At 39.2% G+C, this 22,036-nt stretch overlaps 1 protein-coding gene across 3 annotated transcripts in view; it reads right to left on the bottom strand.

Annotated features, from left to right (window-relative positions):
- Nucleotides 1-19,959, bottom strand: part of C4BPA (complement component 4 binding protein alpha) — a 29,966-nt gene extending 10,007 nt beyond the window's left edge. The window contains exons 1-9 of one of the 3 annotated variants that reach the window (XM_045087004.1): nucleotides 19,744-19,959; nucleotides 17,622-17,818; nucleotides 11,432-11,598; nucleotides 10,296-10,478; nucleotides 9,363-9,462; nucleotides 3,720-3,805; nucleotides 3,379-3,573; nucleotides 1,673-1,855; nucleotides 580-780 (exon numbers count right to left, since the gene is read on the bottom strand). In XM_045087004.1, the coding sequence (XP_044942939.1) occupies nucleotides 580-780; nucleotides 1,673-1,855; nucleotides 3,379-3,573; nucleotides 3,720-3,805; nucleotides 9,363-9,462; nucleotides 10,296-10,478; nucleotides 11,432-11,591 (1,108 nt within the window). In that variant the 5' untranslated portion in view covers nucleotides 11,592-11,598; nucleotides 17,622-17,818; nucleotides 19,744-19,959. The remainder of the gene's footprint in view (nucleotides 1-579; nucleotides 781-1,672; nucleotides 1,856-3,378; nucleotides 3,574-3,719; nucleotides 3,806-9,362; nucleotides 9,463-10,295; nucleotides 10,479-11,431; nucleotides 11,599-17,621; nucleotides 17,819-19,743) is intronic. The other 2 variants (XM_045087005.1, XM_045087003.1) reach the window with 2 other exon arrangements.
- Nucleotides 19,960-22,036: the final 2,077 nt, after the last annotated feature.

Raw genomic sequence — 22,036 nt, 5'->3', positions numbered from 1 at the left:
AAAGTTCTTTTTTTTTCCCCCTCTGATGGGCCAGAGTGCTGGGTCAGGGGTCAGGAGTCAGGGTCTGTCTTCTAGGGGTAGGTCACAAGACCCAGCAACTGCAGGCCCACAGCCTCTCAGCTCAAAGACATAGCCACTTTGCACCTGGCTGACTTAATGACTGTCTTACAGCCTTTCCTTCTACTAAGCACCCCAAAGCTGACAGTGGGGAGGAAAGGGCTGTGATGGAAGTCTGACTCTGGTAAATGTTGAACCCTATTCTCCATGCTTCTTCACCAGTGGGGAAGCTAATGCTCAGTCTGCTCAATGCTTCACTTCCGCTTTCCCTCCATGTCCGCATCTCATTTGATTTTGAAATGGGATAAGGAAAGTTATAGTTACAGTTTCTCAGCTCCCTCAAGACTTTCATGACCCCTCCTGACAATAATACTTCACTCCTCTGTTGAATTATTATAATCCTAAATGCATCTTGAAAGATAAAATTGCATTCATTTTAAAGGAAAAAACAAAAGAAAGAAAGAAAGCCTAGCCCAGGGTGGGCATCTAATCTACAAAAAGACTTAAAAAGCAGGGACTCACCCTTACATCCTATATGTGGGGTCCAAGTCAAATTTCTCTGACAAGTCACAGTTGTAGGCCCATCCGAAACAGGTTTATAGCCGGCAGAGCACGTGTACCTCAACACAGTTCCAATATTATACATTTGCTCTTTTGTTGGCTCATGGTTGTTATATCTTTCCCAGGAGGCATTTGGGATGTCTGGTAAGTCAGTACAACTATCTGTTCATAAAAGAAGAACAAGCGGGGAAAGTCACTACTACTAGAGATGCAACGGTGATCACCAACAATCCTGTCCTACCAGAGGATCCCACGCGTTCATTCAGCCAGGGCCTGTCTTGCCATGGCTGAGGCATCAGCCACTTCAGAAAACAAACCACCAAGTTATCATTATTACTATTAGCAGAAGTTTTCATGATCCATGTGAGTTTATAGTTTCAGAGTGTCAGAATCATGATTAGTTTATATAATTTTTTTTGTGGAAATTGGAAAAAGGCATTTCTTTTTTTTTTTTAAGATTTTATTTATTTATTTGACAGAGAGAGATCACAAGTAGGCAGAGAGGCAGGCAGAGAGAGAGAGGAGGAAGCAGGCTCCCTGCTGAGCAGAGAGCCCGATGCGGGACTCGATCCCAGGACCCTGAGATCATGACCTGAGCTGAAGGCAGCGGCTTAACCCACTGAGCCACCCAGGCGCCCGGAAAAAGGCATTTCTGACTCTCCCAATCCCCCAGGACACTTTACTATGAATCTTTCAATCAATTACCATAATGTAATGATTTTGTTAGAACAAAACAAGTTTCCTACTGTGAGAAAATTGTTGAAATAAATACACTAATCCACAATGTCTACAATGTTAATGTCTCCCTTTAGGGTTGAAGCGTCCACAACCTGCACATATGTATATGGCAACCTTTGGGGATTATATAAGACCTTACCCAGCGTGATGTAATCTTTCTTTTTCCCAACAATTAGAAAAAATAAAGACAATTATTGATCTAAATTTAAATGTTTACTCTGGTTCTAGTGGGTTTAGGCATACAAATATACCTCCACCAACATTTCTGGGTAATTTAGATGCCAAACATTGAACTTCCTGCATGGTCCATACTTACTGAGCTCACAGATGGGAGGAGGGGGATCCCAGTCACCATTTTCTCCACAATGGATTAAACTGCTTCCATTGAGAATAAAACCTCTCTCACAGTCAAATTGCATGGAGTTTTTATAAGTATAGATGGTTCTAAATCCAGTGATCACTATTCCATTTTTAACATTTGGCTTAACACAGACGATTTCTAAAGAATCACAAGAAAAGACAAGTGGGTCACAAAAGAGAAATGGCAATAAGGATATCACTTCCTATTGCTAATGCAGATTCAACTATGATACAAAAGCCTAATACAGTATACGTCCAGTTTATACAAGGAAAACATTTTAAAGTGAATATAATTGCAACTATTACAAGCCTCAGTAAAATGAGGTCTTATCCTATCAGTTCTGTTATGATATGATTGTGAATAACCCCAGCTTACTCAAGAAAAACCAGCCATCTATAACCCAAAAGAAACACATCCCTAACGACCTCATAATCCTTCCCTGACAGTGGCCTACTTTTCTGCATGATTTCAGTGTGGGTCAGTGGCCAGTGGTGATGATATGACTGTCATGAGGAAGAGGCAGTCAGGCATCAGAGATCTGTGCTCTCACAAACACAGAACAAACTGCCCTGGGCACCCCAACCCCACAGCAGTCAGTCATCTTGCCCCCATGTCTGCCCTGCCGCCTTGATGACTCATGGCTATGGCTGAAGCTACCTTCACCACATGGCTGGATAGTTACAACAGGTGCCTATAGGTTGAGTTTTGTCCTCCTTCTTTTGTTGTCTCTTTTGTGGCCCGACTTGTCTCTCTGAAATGCAACATATTTATTTCCCATCTGAAGCCTTTCAAAGTTTCCCTTTCACCTTCACTCTGAACTTCTTAGTGGGACACATGAGGCCCTTCGTAATCTGGCTCTGCTAAATTTCTGTCCTCAAACTCTGCTATTTCCACCTCTTGCTGTCTGGACTCCTGACATTTTGAATTGCTCGCTGGATCACACTTTATCACCCCCTGATTTGACTGTGTTCTGTGGGGAGTGAGAATATTAAATGATACTATGTAGACACTTAGTCCCAAAGGAAGGAGCCTCAGATTAGCCAAGTAACAATACTCAGTAGATTTTCTGATTTTTTTGTTTGTTTGCTTTGTCCTGTAGGCACTTGCAGTGAACATTGTAAATGCTAACCAATATTTCCACTTCCTCTCCCTAAACAAACAAAACACAATATTCCTCAGTTCCCTTAAGATAGAGTCTACACATTACTAGTTTGGGACAAAAAGCTGTAAACTGATATGTGATCACTTTGGACCAAAGCTCTTTTAAAAAGCCAGGGCATAATTTACTTTTCTCTCTTCTCCTACTGAAGAGATTTTGAAAGCACATTTTAATGCAGAAGTATCACAAGAGCAAAGCAACTTGGATTGCTAGACTTGTTGCTGAATTTACCCCTAGACTATAGCCAGCCTAGAGAGTCCCCTGGACATGGAGCCAACTTGGTATGAATGAAAATCAACTTTTACTTTGCAGAGCCCAGTGAGATCTTAGTTGCTGTTTGTTACGGCACACTGGTACATCAAACATAAATACCAGTGGAGCAGATAAATGACTGTATGGTTACAATGATTAGTCTCAGAAGCATTCCCTTTCCCCTAGCAAAGTCACCTACTTTTTTCTTGTAAGCAAACTATTCAGGCCAAAATTCATCACTGTGACTTACTTTTACAAGTAGGAGGACTTGGGCTCCAGACACCTACTGTCTTATTTTCCACTGTGCAAGATATGGAGGGGTTGCCTATCATTGAGAAGTTGGGGTCACATCTGTAGGTGACAGAAGAGCCATATGTGTAGAAATCTTCATCTGCGCCATTGTGCTTCCCATTGCTGATGTCTGGAGGAGGCTTACATTTAGCAACTGGAGTGGAGTGAAGAAGAAGAAATCATCAAGCATTCATGTTACAAATTCTAATGGAGGGTATGAGAAGCAGCGAAGATGCACAAGAGTTTTATATTCTAACATGGTTTAGATTTGCAGTCAAGCCAGAAGAAGTCTTTACTTACTTATACATTGTGGGAGAGGATCACTCCAACCAACTCCTCTATCTTGGATCTCACAATAACTAGTGGTTTTGCCAATTAAAATATATCTGAATGAAATAGAGTTTAATGAAGAGTTTAATGAAGAGTTTAATGAAATTCTTCTTACCTTAAATTAAGTTGGATAAAGGGATCTAAACAAATAAACTGGTTGCTCGATTGTAAAAATGAAGAAATAATGTTTTCCAAATAACACTTCCCAGTGTGTAAGACTTCAGTCTCTAGACACACCCCAACCTCTCAGGCCCTCTGACATGCAGCCCCCTTCTGACTTCTGGGTGCTTACTCTCTCCAATATGCCACTAACTCCCCCATTCAGAATCCCCATTTTTTATGGCTCTTGAGAGTTCTAAGCTTCCTTCAGTTTGTCTTCCTCCCCTCAGTGTACTATAGTAGTGGAAAAAAGCATTGTTAGTATGTCTTAAAATGGTACTATCATCAAGGAATAAATGTACACTGTGGTTGAACACTAATGGAAATGTTACCTTTGGCAAACTAGAGCCCCTGGGACTTATTTAATACTAACTCAAAGAATAATGAATCTTTTAATAAGATAAAAGACATTGAGAATTAAGTATTTACTTATTTTGGAATTTCTTGAAAATATGTTTTCTAAGCTACCCAGGAAACCAAGGGAAAAATATGGTTTCCGATTACTCCAGTAGAAACACTTTCAACATTCCAACAGCACTTCCCTTCTGAATCTTCTCACTTCACATCTCACGAGTCATACACCGTAAGGAATAATGAGGATTACATGTGCGAAAATCAAACAAAAGGAAATAACAGTACTAGGGGATAATGTTAAACACAGGGGACAAGCAAAGAGGAATCAACACATACTTGTTGGGGAACCTGAAGAAGGAACACAAAACAGAACAAAATAGCTATTTTATAATGTATTTCAAATAGGTATTGCAGAAATAATAATATACATTTTGATTTATTTTATTTTATTGAAAGATTTTATTTATTTATTTGACAGACAGAGAGATCTCAAGTAGACAGAGAGGCAGACAGAGAGATAGGAAGAAGCAGGCTCCCAGCTGAGCAGAAAGCCCCATGCCGGTTTTGTTCCCAGGACCCAAGATCATGACCTGAGCCGAAGGCAGAGGCTTAACCCACTTAGCCACTGAGGGGTCCACTTAAGCTAAATTTTAAAAGAGCATCACATAGCAACAAAATGGTGGAGTAAATGGTCTGTATCAAAACAACTAAGAGTAAAATTACCAAGGATTATTTTGAGTTAAAGCACTTGAAATAGACAAAGGAAGGCACTCTGAACTCTCCTTTTCTTCCTGAGAGCAGGAGATAAAACTCTTATGTGAAAGATGCTTTCCCCATAACAGGAGGAAAAGAACAAACTTATCATGAGAGATGGGGAGGTGAAGCCAGGAGAGATCTGTACAAACAGACCTTGTCAAAATGACCCTTATCTACCTGCAACCTTCCATAGGTTACTTCCAGAGGTTACTTTTCCACAGTTGCTACTTTTTCTTCAACCTGGTATATAAACACTGAGGCTTAACCACTTTTGGGGTCTTCATTTTCCTGTGAAGGCTCCCATGGACATCTAAAACTAAATATGTACGCTCTTCCCCTGCTAGCCTTATGTCAACTTAATTCTCAAACCCAATCAGAGACCCTAAGAGGGTAAAGGAAAAGTTTTGGGGAAAGTTTCTTCAAAAGTTAAGTTAAACACTAATCCAGTACTGATTTTTAAATATGCCTAAATTTAAACTTTATATAGAAAAATAAACAAGTATTGTCAAGAAAAATAAAAAAAAAAACAATAAGGCAGGACTACGCATAAGGCTATTGAAATATCTTATAAAACCTTGGTAGTACATCACTGTGAAATGTGTACATGACTATGTAGGCAAAACAACAGCATTAAGTAGAAACATATGCAGATACATACAAGATATATATGAGAATTTAATACAGTGTTACAAAGCACTCTTAAATCAGCAAACTAAAGGACTTTTGGAATAACAGGAAAGTCATACAGGAAAATATAGGCTAAGATATATATCTTGTACTGTATATTGTATATTGCCTCAAAATGGATCAAAGCTTTTGGCACCAAAAAATATGAAAACATAAAAGTAGCAGAAGAAATCTAGGCAAATAGTTTAAAATTTTGTATTAGAGAAGGGCTTTTTTTATGCATTTTTAAAAATATTTTTCAATTTATTTGTTTTCAGAAAACAGTACTCATTATTTTTTCACGACACCCAGTGCTCCATGCAATCCATGCCCTCTATAATACCCACCACCTGGTACCCCAACCTCCCACACCCCCACCACTTCAAACCCCTCAGATTGTTTTTCAGAGTCCATAGTCTCTCATGATTCACCTACCCTTCCAATTTGCCCCAACTCCCTTCTCCTCTTATCATGGAGGACAAGGGGTGTTAGAGAAGGGCTTTTAAATGAAAACCTAAAATCCAGAAGCCATTTTAAAAAGAGAGTTTGATAAATATGAAGCATGAAAACAATTTTTCCTTAAGAAAAAAAAAAGTGAATCAATAGCCAAGTCAAAAATAATAATAATAATAATATACTTGGAGGGAAAGTTGCAGCTCCTATCAGAAACAAGATCTAGCAAAGAAGAAGTCAAACTATCACTCTTTGCAGATAATATGATACTATATGTGGAAAACCCAAAAGACTCTACTCTGAAACTGCTAGAACTTGTACAGGAATTCGGTAAAGTGTCAGGATATAAAATCAATGCACAGAAATCAGTTGCATTTCTTTACACCAACAACAAGACAGAAGAAAGAGAAACTAAGGAGTTGATCCCATTTACAATTGCACCCAAAACCATAAGATACCTAGAAATAAACCTAACCAAAGAGGCAAAGAATCTATACTCAAAAACTATAAAGTACTCATGAAAGAAATTGAGGAAGATGCAAAAAACAAAAAAATGTTTATTCTCCTGGATTGGAAAAACAAATACTGTGAAAATTTCTATGTCTACCTAAAATGTCTACCTAAAGCAATCTATACATTTAATGCAATCTCTATCAAAATCTCATCTATTTTTTTCAAAGAAGTGGAACAAATAATCCTAAAATTTATATGGAACCAGAAAAGACCTCGAATAGCCAGAGGAATGTTGGGAAAGAAAGCCAAAGTTGGTGGCATCACAATTCCGGACTTCAAGCTCTATTACAAAGCTGTCATCATCAAGACAGCATGGTACTGGCACAAAAAAAGACACATAGATCAATGGAACAGAATAGAGAGCCCAGAAATAGACCATCAACTCTATGGTCAACTAATCTTCGAGGAAAGAATGTCCAATGGAAAAAAGACAGTCTCTTCAACAAATTGTGTTTGCAAAATTGGACAGCCACACGCAGAAAAATGATATTGGACCATTTCCTTACACCACACACGAAAATGGACTCAAAATGGATGAAGATCCTCAATGTGAGAAAGGAATCCATCAACATCCTTGAGGAGAACACAGACAGCAACCTCTTAACCTCAGCCACAGCAACTTCTTCCTAGGAATATCACCAAAGGCAAGGGAAGCAAGGGCAAAAATGAACTATTGGGAATTCATCAAGATCAAAAGCTTTTGCACAGCAAAGGAAACAGTTAACAAAACCAAAAGACAACTGACAGAATGGGAGAAGATATTTGCAAACGACATATCAGATAAAGGGCTAGTATCCAAAATCTATAAAGAACTTAGCAAACTCAACACCCAAGAATAAATAATCTAATCAAGAAATGGGCAGAGGACATGAACAGACATTTCTGCAAAGAAGACATCCAGAAGGCCAACAGACACATGAAAAAAATGCTCCACATCACTCGGCATCAGGGAAATACAAATCAAAACCACAATGAGATACCACCTCACACCAGTCAGAATGACTAAAATTAACAAGTCAGGAAATGACAGATGCTGGCGAGGATGTGGAGAAAGGGGAACCCTCCTACACTGTTGGTGGGAATGCAAGCTGGTGCTGCCACTCTGGAAAACAGCATGGAGGTTCCTCAAAAAGTTGAAAATAGAGCTACCTTATGACCCAGCAATTGCACTACTGGGTATTTACCCTAAAGATAAAACATAGTGATCTGAAGGGGCACGTGTACCCGAATGTTTATAACAGCCATGTTCACAATAGCCAAACTATGGAAAGAACATAGATGTCCATCAACAGATGGATGGGTAAAGAAGATGTGGTATATATATACAATGGAATACAATACAGCCATCAAAAGAAATGAAACCTTGCCATCTGTGATGATGTGGAGGATATTATGCTTAGCAAAATAAGTCAATCAGAGAAAGACAACCATCATATGATCTCCCTGATATGAGGAAGTGGAGCTGCAACGTGGCGGGGTTGGCTGGTAGGAAAAGAATAAATGAAACATTTATGAAAAAGATAGGCTCGGGAGGGAGACAAACCATAAGAGACAATCCCACAAAACAAACTGAGGGTTTCTGGGGGGAGGGGTGTCGGGAGATGGTGGTGGGGTTATGGACATTGGGGAGAGTATGTGCTATGGTGAGTGCTGTGAAGTGTGTAAACCTGGCGATTCACAGACCTGTACTCCTGGGGTTAAAAATACATTATATGTTTATAAAAAATTTTTTTAAATTACTAAATAAAAAAGAAACAAGATCTATATCCTAGTATGCATAGGTTCATGTGTATATATCGTGTGTGTGTATGTGTATGTTCATGTGTGTAGGTATCTATCCTAGAAATTAAGATTAGAAATTTCAAGAAATTAACTCTTAAAAACAGGCAAAGGATATGCCAAATAGTTCACAAATCAATACAAATATCTCTTGAACACATAAAAATACACTCAATCTCACTCATGATAAGAGAAATATACATTGAAACTACAGTAAGATTTCATGTTTACGTCTTAATTTGGAAAATTTTCAAAAATTTCACGTTTTCAAACGATTGACAACACAGTTGGGAAGTCTATGAAAAGATAGGTGTTTACATACTCTGCAAAACATTATAACCTCTAAGGAGAGAATTAGGCAGTATCTTTCAACTTTTCAAATATGTATACTCTGACCCAGAAATCTCACTCTGGAAATCCACCCTACAGATATAACTGCATCTGTATGAAATTATATATGCACAAAGTGGTTGATCAAAGCACTCTTCAGAATGGCAAAACATTAGAAACACCTATGGATCCATCAAGAGACTGTTAATCCATGATACATGACACAATTATATTGTGTGACCTCGTGAAGGCAAATCACTGAGAAACTTCTATGCACAAACATGGAACTATATTCTGTATATATTGACAAGTAAAAATAAAGCAAGACTCGAAGCTACATTTGTTATTGGAAAGGTGTAAAATAAAAATATATACTAATTTTTAGCTTGTGTTTATAAAAGTAAACACTAGAAAGATACATAAGAAACCCATTAAAGTGGATGCCTGTTTTTAAGGACATGAAAGAAATGGGGTGGATGGCAAGAGGGTAGAAGTGAAAATTCTCAGTGTATATGGTTTTACATCATTTTTACTTTTGAAATATATCAGCTATTTATTAAAAATTAATTTAAAACAACTGTTTATACATTGCTTCACACTCACCCTTCTGAACAAACGAATTTTATGTGTGATCCAAAGACGAGCTCTGTCTCAGCTATCACCTTCCCATTTTCTAATTCTCCTGGGTGTCTGCATCGTTTCTCTGACAGAAAAATTAAAATGATAATGAGTGATTCCAAACACTCAGAGATAAGGCATTAGAAGACTGATTAGCTTTGACCTATGCCTCCAGAAAGTTCCTGAGGTTGAGATCCAAATTTATTTCTGATCCTGACTCACTAAATTTTTACTTTGGAGGATAAATGAATACAAAGTTTGATCTCATATTTTTCAGTACATTTCACCCTTAGAGGAAAACACTCAGTTAAATCACTATGGTAATGGAGTCTATGGATAGTTATTGATCAGGGAGCTGTGCTCCATTCTAGATCTGTGGCACATACTTTGTATGTCAGCCACTTAAAAATGCATGTCCTTGGTCACCAAAAGGACAACAGAAAGTGTAGATACCCTTACTATTGTAAGAACATTACAGGATTTACTCTCCACTATAAGTGAATCATATAACCTTCTTCCAAACACAGCGGATACTTTGGTTGAGGTTTCTTTGGAAACCACATTACCTCTCTGTAGCCACCAAACTTTTTATAACTTTGTAAAGAATGGGTCTTGTTTTCAAAATATTAAAATTGAATTTGTAGTTCACTTTGGAAAGAAGTGTTAAGCAAATTGCAGTGTAAAGGATAAGCTTCTTTTTCACTACAACTGGGCAGTTCATAATTTATGTTTTATTTGTTTCTTTATTTGTGCTTTTCTAAAAGTAGCACATGTATGTACATTGAAATGAGTGACTTGACAACTGGATGGTTTCTTAGTGACCAAAGATTCTCATTTGCATTGAGAAAATTTAATTCCTGAGACATCTTTGTAAAGAAGTGAAAAGCGTAAATAAGAAAAATAAATGTTCATACTTACTGACACAGAATTCGTAGTAGTCCCATTTGTCATGCCGACAGGTAATAGTCGGGTTTAGAATATTAACCCTGCCATAGCCAGGACGGCAGGTGTACCTCAGGACAGTTCCACTTTTGAAGTATGTCTCATTCACCACAGTTGTTAGAGAAGCAAAGTCTAAATTCGGTGGGCTATCACAACCTCCTGGTCACCAAAATAACAAAGAAGTTAGAGCTCAAAACACAGCATCTTAATGTTTCAGTAGTATGATTTTTAGATAAAGGACCATTCTTTTCTTCTCCAATCAAGAAAAATAATAACTCTTATTGTCCTCATAGTTCAACGAATCTAGTGAGTGATCAGTAATACACATTTGCTGATTAATAATAATGATAAAAGGCAGAAATTTTTCATCCCTTCTCTAGTATTTATGAGATAATTTATCTAAAAGATGGTAGATGTGATTTCATACTTCTTTCAGAGTCCTCATATCTGCTGACTCAGTGATATCTGAGCAAAGTCAACAATTCCTACAAATTTCCTCAACAGAAACAGTCTTTCCTGAATAATACCATTATATTAAATGGCTTATCTCAGGGAAGGAAAACCAGGTGGCTGAGAGGTGGGTAAGAATCACATTCTTAATTTGCACCTTTATGTACATGTTGGATTTTGAATGATGCAAACAAAGAAGCATGGAGTCCTTGAAACATAAAGATGTTAATCCTGCTTTCCTTGCAAGAATTAAATCAGAGATTTGCCTTTCAGGAACTCTAGGAGAAGTCTTTACTTATTTCTCCTCTCTATTCTGGATAGATCCAGAGGCAGTGAAAATTGTTCAGTCGGGCTAATAGATCACACCAACTTGTTTCAAATCATGGTTGGGAGACCAACTGTTTTGGAAAATTCCTGGAGAAGAAATGCTAGGGGGAGGTGGGTAGAAAACTGTCTCTTCTATGAATAAAACCAATTCCCCCTAAATCCCAAATAATTCCAAATCCCCTTTAATTCTGAATTCCAAATTCCTGATCAAACCAACTCTTGTTGCTGAAAGTGGCTTTCTGCTAAAAGTTGAATCATCTGTTGGTGTTAAGAGAGAATGAGTGGATGATCTTAAATGTCTGTCACCAATCTGAACTTACTTCTCTAGTACTCACCAAGAACAGGAGCCATTAGAGCAGCAACCAAGATCATTTGGAATAAAGTTGGATCAGGGGCTCTCCACAGCCTAAAGAAGGGCTGGGCTGCCATTTTCTCTTTTCTATGAAGGATCCCATTTAGAGCTCTGGAGTGCATGCCCTGATGATTCTCCCACATTTTTTTTCTGCAAAAGACTTCAACTTAATAAGCAGTCATTAAATTCCTAGTCATCATAAAGCACTACAGTAAGTACTATGCGGTCCACATCTTCAAGGAAATTATGACCTACAGTAGAAGAAAGCACACGCACACAAATGTTAAAACATGACAGGGAGTGTTAGCCTCCATTCAAAGGAGAGATGGGGAAGGGGTTGTTAAGAAGGGACAGCTTATAGAAGTGTCCAAATGGGATATAAGGGTCAGGTTTAGGAATCGATAGACGCTGGTGCTCGCTTCGGCAGCACATATACTAAAAATAGGAATTGATAGACGCTGCTCTTTGGGGAATAAAGAACCACTGTTTTTCATTTTGGATTTTGTTTCCCCCTTTCTTATTTTAAAGCTAAGGAGTGATTCATTATTGTGATTTAATTTCTATTTATATATGATGATGTCCAGTTAACCAACATATAGTAGTACGTCATTAGTTTTTGAAGTAGTGTTCAAGGATTTAGTTGCATTGAACACCTAGTGCTTGTGCTTTAAAAAAAAATCACTGTGGCATGTGTGTACCTGAGAGACTGAGTAAACAAAGAGAAGAAACAGGAAGGTTGAAGAAGAAGACTACTGCAGTTGGCCAGGTGAGCCACAGAAATGGTCTGACCACGGAAATGGCAAAGGAGTTGAAGAAGAGGGAACAAATGTAAGACAAAATTATACTGAAAGGCAGGAAAATGATGAAATAGAGAAAAGGAGTCAGATCTGTGTCGTATTGAGAGTTCCTCATGACAATTGTCAACAGAGGCAATAAAGCATGAAGAAATTTGCAATTTTAAATGAATAGTTTATGGAGAGATATGTATATCTATATGTATATGTATAGATATACATATAGCTGTATAAAGAAAAAGAAAAATATATGTGACAAATTATACTTTCATATTTGATCAGACTATTTGAAGACTTTTTTAAAGCAAAATAATGAAAAACACTTTTCTCTTCACCACCACTACTGTTCGCTTTGGGGAAAACAATATATCTTAAATCTTAAATTTACATTAGAAATAGTCCTTGTCCTCAAAGGAATATCTGAAGTTAACTCCAAAGAAATACTGAGTTTTATCTTTTATTCGGATACCTGTTAGATCCAGATGATTCTATATGCCCCAGGTGTTCTTAATTCGTACTATGCACATATCTGGTAGTGCACTCAATATTTACCTCAAAGATGTTTCTGTCCCACATTACAGAAAGGGACAAGTTTATAATGACCCTTCACACTACATGGAGAGGCCTAACTTCCTAACTGAGTAATGACTCATTTGATGCTATCTTCCCAAAACTCAGTTCTGATGAAGCCATTCTTCCACCCATCATCAGTTGTGGACCATTCCACCTGATAGATAGCTTGGCCCCTGAGTTCCAGACAGGGCCACTAGGACAATTCTGCCTAAATAAATAAATAAATAATAAATAAATAATAAATTCAACGAGATGATCCACCTCCCAAATGCATTGGCTTACTAAAGTATGTTTACAGAATTTGTACTGAATACACTGAGGTGGTCTAAAGATGCGTGAAGGAGACCAGCACTGGGGCCCTTAGATACCCACTTTCTTTTTTGTTTGCCCCTCCTTCCACTCCAGATCTCTAGACTCTTCTCTTGCCCAGACAATCTGGATGAGACAGGACACTAGTGGGAGTAAGTTAGTTCCACATAGTGAAAACCAATCCACTAAATCATCCATGAAATTTGCAAAATACAATAAATTTCTCCGTTCCAGTGAAAACTGTTATGACCTGTAAAAACTATGGAAATGAGTTTCTTTAATTTTTGATGAGTTCATAGCATCAGTTTTTTTCATCAATTTCAATGAAATTGAAGAAAAAAGGCTAAAAAATCAATATGTATTTTAAAAATTTTTAAAAATAAGACGGAAATTGTTTTTAATTTTTAAAAAATAAAATAAAGTAAAATAAAAATACCAATATATTGGCAAAATAGAATTTGACTACAAAAACTCAGGAGACTGATAGTATAGTATAAAGTGATAGTATAGTATAAAGAAATTCCCCATATGAATTGTTGCAGTTATTATGTTCATAATAAAAATATGTATATTGGATATACTCCAGAAAATATTCCCGAGTATATATATATATAAAAACAGAGCCATAAGATTAAATCTTGACTTTTTAAGAAATTGGATAGAAATACTTAAAATACTGCTACAAAGAACATATTCATTAGCTGTGTTCAAAAAGAAGACATTTACAATCATTGAGTATATTCAAAATGAATATTCAAAACATTGTTCAGTAATTGACCATTCGACAAACTTAGCAAATTGATTTCAGCAAACTGATCCTTTAGGAAGTGGCATTCCCTCACTGGCTTCTAGCAAGGAGCTTTTCTGTCATTTGGTGCTTGGTTGACCCCATGCTTTGGCTGACCCGAACAATCTGGATCCCTGATGGTCCCAAACATTTTCCTATAATGCATCCCTGCCCATTATCACTTGCCCTCTTATCCTTCTTCCCTCTTTGATTCCTACTAGTTCTGCCAGTCCTTTCTCTGACGTTCCCTCCTTGTCTCCAGGCCAGTCTTCATATTCTAATTACAGCTCGATGTTTCTAACTTTGATTCAGCTGTGGCTTAAAACTGACATTTAACCTCTGTCTTCAACACTAGACCTCAAGGTCCTCAAAGTCAGAGGTGGGTTCTTACTTGCCTCTGCCCCACCAGGTACCTGGTACCCGGTACCTGGCCCTGCACCTCACACAGTTAAAGCACTCAAGAAACGTTTGTTGACATTACATTCAAAAGCTTCTAGTGATAAAATGTTTTAAAGAGGAATAATACTGCTCCACATCCGTATCTACTCTTAGAGGCTTTGTTTTGTCAAGGTCAGATTTTCACTGATTTTAAAGTTCTTAACGAGAATAGAGCCTAGTGATTTTACTCTAGGCTCTTCCCTATCCTTAACCTGAAGTCATCATATTCTCAACCATTCAACAGAGGACAGTGAGGAGGGAAGGAAAGAACAAAAACTAGTCTCCTCCTTCCATAGGTTAGGACAGGAGATAAAGGTCACCATATATACAGACCCTACACGGGGCTGAGGAATTCATATCACTCAACTTTACTCTGGGGCCACAGACACAGTGCTAGGGAGCACAGGAGGACAGAATGTTGCCAGACCCCGGAGCATGGGCTCTGAAGTCAGATCCAGGCTATGTGGATTGAATCCTGTCTCCCTCAGATGGGAACTGTGTGTCCCCGGGGCAGGATACTCCACTCCTCTAAGCTTCAATTTCCTGTTTTTATAAAGAAGGAATGATAACTATACATGTGTCACAGACTTTCTGAGAGATAGCTGGGCTTGGTGCACAGTGGCACATAGAAAATATTTGAGAAAAATGTCAGAGAAAAAAGGATGGGATTGGAGTTGGCATGTGACCTTGACAAGACCAGAATTCCTGGAGTCAAAACATCATCATAATAATGATGGGGACAGAAATGTCTGACTCTTGATTTTGGCTCAGGTCAAGATCTCAGGGTCCTCGGATCAAGCCCCAAGCTGGGCTCTGTACTTAGTGCAGGGTCTGTTTATCCCTCTCCTTCTGCTCCTTCCCCTGCTTTCCCTCTTTTTCTCTCATAAATAAAAATAAAATTAAAATGGTGATTTATGATTACAATGATATTTGGCTGCAACACCAAGGTACTTCAATTAAAACCCAGGGCAGAGGAACAACCACTGGACTTGGACCAGGAACCATTGGTTAGGTCTTCACTGTGGACTTTGGTGATGGTAAGACCCACACCCCGAACAGAGACTCTCGTGCACACAAAGGCCTGTCCTGGGCATTCTTCTTCCCCTAGTTTTCCCTGTTTTCCAAAGAGGAACTTACCTACTCCCATGACTTTGACCTCTACCCATTAATCACTCAAAGACCTTTGGGCCCAACTGTCTTCTTATAAAGTGTATAAAAACTTACACATTTCATAAACTCAGTTGCTAATAAAAATCTTAGTCTGTCCTCTTCAGTCCCATACATAAATTTTGAGTCGTTAAGCCGACCTCCTTGCTCTGGTCACTAACAAGTGGAATTCCAGTGCTGAGCCTTAAAACTGTGAATATTTCTAAAAATCAGGGAAAGAAATATCAGCAAAATAAGGAGAAACTATTTTGTCACAAAGGCAGGTATCTGAATCTTAAAGGTGACCTTGCAAATGTTATTTCTGGACTTTAGAGATCATTGCTCTGCCACTTGAACAAAACCTTTAACTCTGGAAACATCTATAATTGTAATAGGTTATCTTCACAAATTAATTTTTGCCCAGGATAACACAAAACGTACATTTCTAATTTTGAGTGTGATAAATACCTGTGGGTTTTCTTTGCAAATCCATAAATGAATTCTTATACTTTTCATTTGTAATCCTGAAAGGAAACTCAAACTTTTCACTCTGTTGGATTTCTCTCTCTTTTTAAAAATATTTTATTGTTTATTTATTTATTTATGGGGCAGAAGGAGAGGGAGAAAGAGAAACTCAAGCAGATTTGACTCAGGGCTCAATCCCATGACGGTGAGATCATGATCTGAGCAGAAATCAGAAGTTGGATGCTTAATGAACTGAGCCACCCCTGTTAGATTTATTTTTCGTTCTTTTTTTTTTTCTTTTTAAGATTTTATTTTTTTATTTATCTGACAGAGAACAAGTGAGAAGGCAAGTACAAATAGGGTTAGGGGCACAGGGAGAGGGAGAAGCAGGCTCCCCGCTGAGCAGGGAGCCTGATGCAGGACTCGATCCCAGGATCCCGTGATCATGACCTGAGCTGAAGGCAGTCGTTTAACCAACAGAGCCACCCAGGCACGCTCTTTTTCTTTTATTTAATATCAGCTTTATCGAGGTGTAAGTGACTGAATTGCAAGATATTTAAAGTGTGTATCATGGTGATTTACATAGGTATTCTTTGTGAAAGGACTGCCCCCTCCCCCACCACCAATCTTGTTGATGAACACATCATTAGCTCAAATATTTATCCTTTTCTTCTTGGTGTGAAGACTTATCTACTCTCTTAGCAAATTTTAATTATACAGTATGGTGTTACCAATATAGTCACCATGTTCTACATTAGATCCTTGGAACTTCTTCATCTTACAGATAAAATTTTATATACTTTGACCAACCTCTCCCTATTTCCCCTAAACTCAAGCCCCTGGCAACCGATTGTTAGATTTCTTATTTAAGCAAAAATCCTTTTTTTTTTTTTTTCAAGTATAAGATATAGTTCCCAAAGTTCAGATCAGTTTTCCAACTGCTTCCTTTGTATCTCCAACGCACCTTGAATCCAACATATCCCAAATGAAACCCACTATCTTCGCTCCAGCACCCTTGACCTCTATGTTTTTTGTCTCAGCTCGTAATCATCTCTATCCAGCCTTCCAGACTAGAAACATCAGTCATCCTAGCCTCCTCTCTCTTGCCCCCTCCCATATTCAGTCTCTGAGTCCTGTCACATTGCCACAGCAACACTGGAATCTGTCTCTCTCTCCTCCATCTCACTTCCATAGTCTGGGTTTATGTTCTCATAATTCCCTTCACCCACCCTAGAGTACTAAAACGCCTTTATACATCCATAAGCCAACTTCTAATATGACACTGTCATATTCCTAAAAAGGAATTTACTTAAAAATTCCAATGATTCCAAATTTGCTAGATTTCCTTACCTCTCCCAACCCTCCCTCTGCTTCTACTCACTTAAAACACTGTAGTTCAACTTCATGGAGGTTTTCAAAATACATCCTGGATTTTTTTTTTTTTAAGATTTATTTATTTGACAGAGAGAGAGAAAGTGAGAGTATGCACAAGAATGGTGGGGAGAGTCTGAGGAAGAGGGATAAGCAGACTCCCTGTAGAGCAGGGAGCCCAAGACCCAGGGATCATGACCTGAGCTGAAAGCAGACACAACCAACTGAGCCATCCAGGTACCCCATTCTGGATTTTTTTTAAAACACTTGCAAGAATTTGCATATAATACCTCTTGTGACAGATGCTTTTACCTCCAGCCTTCTCTTGATTCACTGTCCAGATCAAATATCACCTCCTTAATGAAGAATTGTCCAACTCCACTGAGAAATATCAGCCTCTTCTAAGCTCCCATAGTATTTTGCTGAGGCCTTAATTGTAATGGTATTGTTTCTGCTCACGTTTGCCTCCTAAAAGAGACTGTGGACCCTTGAAGACAAAGAAGATGTTTATTCAACTTCCTAGTGCTGACCTGATACTATAACTGATGTGTAACAGTTACCCAATAAATGTGAAATAAGTAAAACTCAATATAGTTTTATCTTCAGAGTGCAAATGACTAACTGCCTTCCTGAGGACCAAATGGAATAATGTCTATGAAGTGCTTCATTAATGTAGACGAGATAAATGATGCAGTGATCCCACTTCCCTCCCTAGTTCTCAGGCTATGTGGTGGCTCAGTGAGACCTGGGGAGCATCTGAAGTTCACCATCACTACTCCTTGTGGTCCTCCAGCAGAACCTTCACAGGATTCAGCAGACTATAGAGGATGGGGATGGAGGCTAGGACCTGTGGATTAAGATGACCCAAATTTGAGCCCCATTTCACTACAGTCCAATCCTATGATCTTGAAGAAGACATGTGAGCTCCTTGGGCCTCAGGTTCTCATTCTCTCAAATGATGATAGTAAACTTAGATCATCTTTCCTATAAAATCTAGAACGCTATTAGCTGCCCACTAAAAAACTAAGACTTCCCTAGTAAATGCCCTCATATTTCAATGCCATTGTCACCTTTTAAATTCCTATAGAGGTGAGATCAATTCAAGAGCTATGGTCTTGAACTGGTGACGGGTCTCTGAACATAAATACTGTTGGCATGCACAGTGCAGTACAATTTGAGAGGTGCTGGGAGAATTCTCAGCCCCCAGATTTCTCCTTCCATTCGAGATTACTTTTTAAGTCCATGTATTTATTTTGTCCAAACTCTGCTTGCATGCCTCTCGAAACGGTGATATTCTTCTCCAGTCTCAACTCCTTTCTTGCAGCTACACACTCCATCACATCGCTTTCAGATTCCAGAAAGAACTTGCTTCCACACTTGCACCGCCTTCCTAAAATCTCTGTATCTATCAGCGTCCTCCTTGTGTACTCATATGAGATCCAAGTGTATCACTACACTTAATTCAAACTTTCCCTGATGCTTCTGCTCGTCCTGGATGCTCTGTCATTCTCTCTGTACTCCTCTATTTTAGGGATAGAACAGGACTCAGCTAAGAGTGGCTGAGGAATTGAAATAAGAACAATAGTACTGTGTCCTGCCCCACCAAGGAAGAAGGAAATCTCCAGAAGGAAGGGTAATCAGTGTTGTCCGATTCAGAAAAGTGGGGAAGAAAAAGGAGGTGAGAACAGTCAAGGCTTCTAGCTTCAGAAAGTAACTGGAGGCTGACCAACATCCTTCTTATTATCAAATCAAAAGATCTTTGCTGGGACACCTGGGTGGCTCAGTTGGTTGGACGACTGCCTTCGGCTCAGGTCATGATCCCGGAGTCCCGGGATCGAGTCCCACTTCACGCTCCAAGCTCCTCGGGGAGTCTGCTTCTCCCTCTGACCTTCTCCTCGCTCATGCTCTCTCTCACTGTCTCTCTCTCAAATAAATAAATAAAATCTTAAAAAAAAAAAAAAAAGATCTTTGCTGTGGATGGTGAAGATGGGAAGGGGTTAATAAAATCTCCAAAGGGCCCTGTATCAATTTTTAGGATGCAGACTATAAAAACCGGGTCCTCTGCAAACCCCTTTGGACATTCTGATTTACCTCCTGCCTCAACTCCCCTGTGCGGAGAGATGGTAAGGAATCATTGAACCAACACACCCGACTTTTAGATACAATAACAAGAGTGACCTTCTACTTCCTTTCTGCTTCAGTTTATTTGTATGCATAATTATTCGCCCATTTATAACAAATAGTTGAGGCTTAGAAGGACTAAAAATACTTTTCAAATTATACAACACCCTAATGCAGGACTCCTGAAAAGATTTCTGCTGAAAATACCCCCAGGGTTTTGTCTTTCTTGCCCTCCTTAAAGGGCCAAACCACCAGCCTTTTCCCCCAAGGTACCCCAAATAACCCACTGACCTGGCAGGTAGCTGAGGAAGAAATAGAAGACTCAATCGTGGTCCCTTGGGTCGTTTCTCAAGGGGGAAAAAAAATTGCCTGGATCTGTAATAGTTTCAGTTCTTCCCCAGATGAGAGTTTCCCGAGTACCCTGAAGCTAGCTAGTCATTGCACCACCAAGAAGTCCCTGAATTCCAGCCATGTGGCTGGCTGCTCACAGATGGGCTAAGTTCTAATGGATGGGCAGAAACTTTTTATTGGCCTAGTGAATGATTAACAATGGAAATAAAGCACTGGTATTAACCTAATCCCCTTCCTGGGCACTAACCCTGCTTCCTGATAACATGTTGCAATCGTTTTTTCTCTTCTCTGCCAACCGTTTCCCCTAAGTGGAATGGTTGTATGAATTTGATGCCAGAATTCTTTTTTTGTTTTCCTAAATTCAAAACAGACCTATAAAATGCAGTCCACCTCGCCTAGAAAACTTGGATACCGTAGGGTTGAGATTAGCCCACCTTGAAGCACTTTCTAGGATGTTAGGTCCAGCAGGCCTTCCTGGAGCTCCCTGACTGGTGACTTTTCCCTGTACTGGTCTTCATTCCACCCCAAGACAGTACAGTGGTGGGGAATTTAACAAGTTTTCTGACTTCCTGCTATGGGCCCAGTTGCCTGGAACATAATCCATACTCGATACATACTCGATAATAGCTGATGGGACACAGCTATTAAAGGGCAGTTTTTCCTGAAAATTTCACTTTTTCTGTCATAAACACCAAAAGTCTCATAAAGGTCTCAGAAAAGAGTGGCGTAGAAACACCATAGAGGCTTTGACAGAGAATCAGGATTTCATCTCCTCTGAATGAAAAGTGGAAAATGAGTAGATGAAAATGAGAAGGCTATAAGAGGTAAAGAAAACATGAGCCAAATCAAAAGGTGAGACTGATTTGCCAATTTGACAAGAATGAATGTAGAGGAGGATTCTGAATTGTGTCAAGTCTTGAGAGCTAAGTTGAAGGAAACACCACCTTTAAAGTTTTGTCTTCAAAATACCATTTCCCCATCTTTACTTTCCATAGGGAGGGCTTTTTCTTTACTTTCCATAGGGACTGTTGCAAATTTTTCTCTCTAGGTCACCAAATGGGCTTCTTCTCAGCAAGTGACCTTGCCTCCTACTCCCACTAAATAATCGTTCTACAGCAGCTTCTATCCACCTCACATTTTCTCTCTTAACCACTCTTTTTTTTTTTTTAAGATTTTATTTGTTTGAGAGAGAGAGAGAGAGAGAGCACGTGCATGAGTGGGAGGAGGGGCAGTGGGAGAAGAAGTAGATAACCCTGCTGAGCAGGACCCTGGGATCATGACCTGAACCCAAGGCAGACCCTTCACTTGTAACCATCCCTCAGAACAACATACTGCTTAAAATATAACCTGTGAGATATTATACTGGTCACTGAGCATGCTTAAATATAGCCTTAAGAAAAACATGTACTAACAACAGGCCTCTGGGGGAGAGGATGATATGGGTCCTTAAAGCTGAGCAGCTGGGAACGCCCGGCCCGCTCAGGGTAGAACGCTGCCTGCTTCATTCCTCTGTCAACTCCCCTTCTCCAGAGATCACCCGCAGTTAATCAAACCATCCCTTTGAATGGGCTCATTCAACTCTAAGTTACATACTACGTGACCAGACATATTTGGCCTTTCTTCTCATGTATCTACAAGACTTGTGGTCAATGTGTAACTTAGTTTGGCTCCTTTGTTGGTTGTTATCTACTTTCCAATAAATATGAGACTAAGGAGTTGTTTGGGTGACAGTCTTCTGTACTGTCGACCTCCGCTCCCTCTGCCTTACAGCGGACTTGGTACCTCATTCTTCTCTCCTGCACCCTCAGTAAATGGCAGTAACTGATTGAACCACCGGGGTACCCGTCTCTTTTAGTCGCTCTTCCCTTCAGAAGAGATCTGTTTGTTTTCTTATTTTCAATGCATCTTTCATCCTGAAGTGTTCCCCAAACCTTTCCAAAACCTCAAATTCCATTTCTGTTCTAAGATGTTTAACTTCTTAGGTTTCCTGTGTTTCCTGCCTCCTCTTTCTCATTAAACTCTCCCAGCCGCTCCTATCATGGCCTTCCAGTCTGGCTTCCTCCTCCCTTAGGGACACACCTCTTTCAGGCCAGTCCTTATCTCCAAATCCAAGATTTCTTAAACTCATCACGTGATTTCTCAGCAGCCCCAAACACTGCTCATGACCTCCTTTCGGAAACCCCTCTCTTTTGGCTTCCATTACCCTGAACTTCGTTGAATCCCCTCTTTCATG

Source organism: Mustela putorius, unplaced genomic scaffold (assembly GCF_011764305.1).
Source record: "Mustela putorius furo isolate JIRA1106 unplaced genomic scaffold, ASM1176430v1.1 tig00001012_pilon_pilon_pilon, whole genome shotgun sequence".
Classification (NCBI taxonomy): Eukaryota; Metazoa; Chordata; class Mammalia; order Carnivora; family Mustelidae; genus Mustela; species Mustela putorius.
Note: the sequence above shows the minus strand (reverse complement) of the source record. Positions and strands in the feature narration are given on the sequence as shown.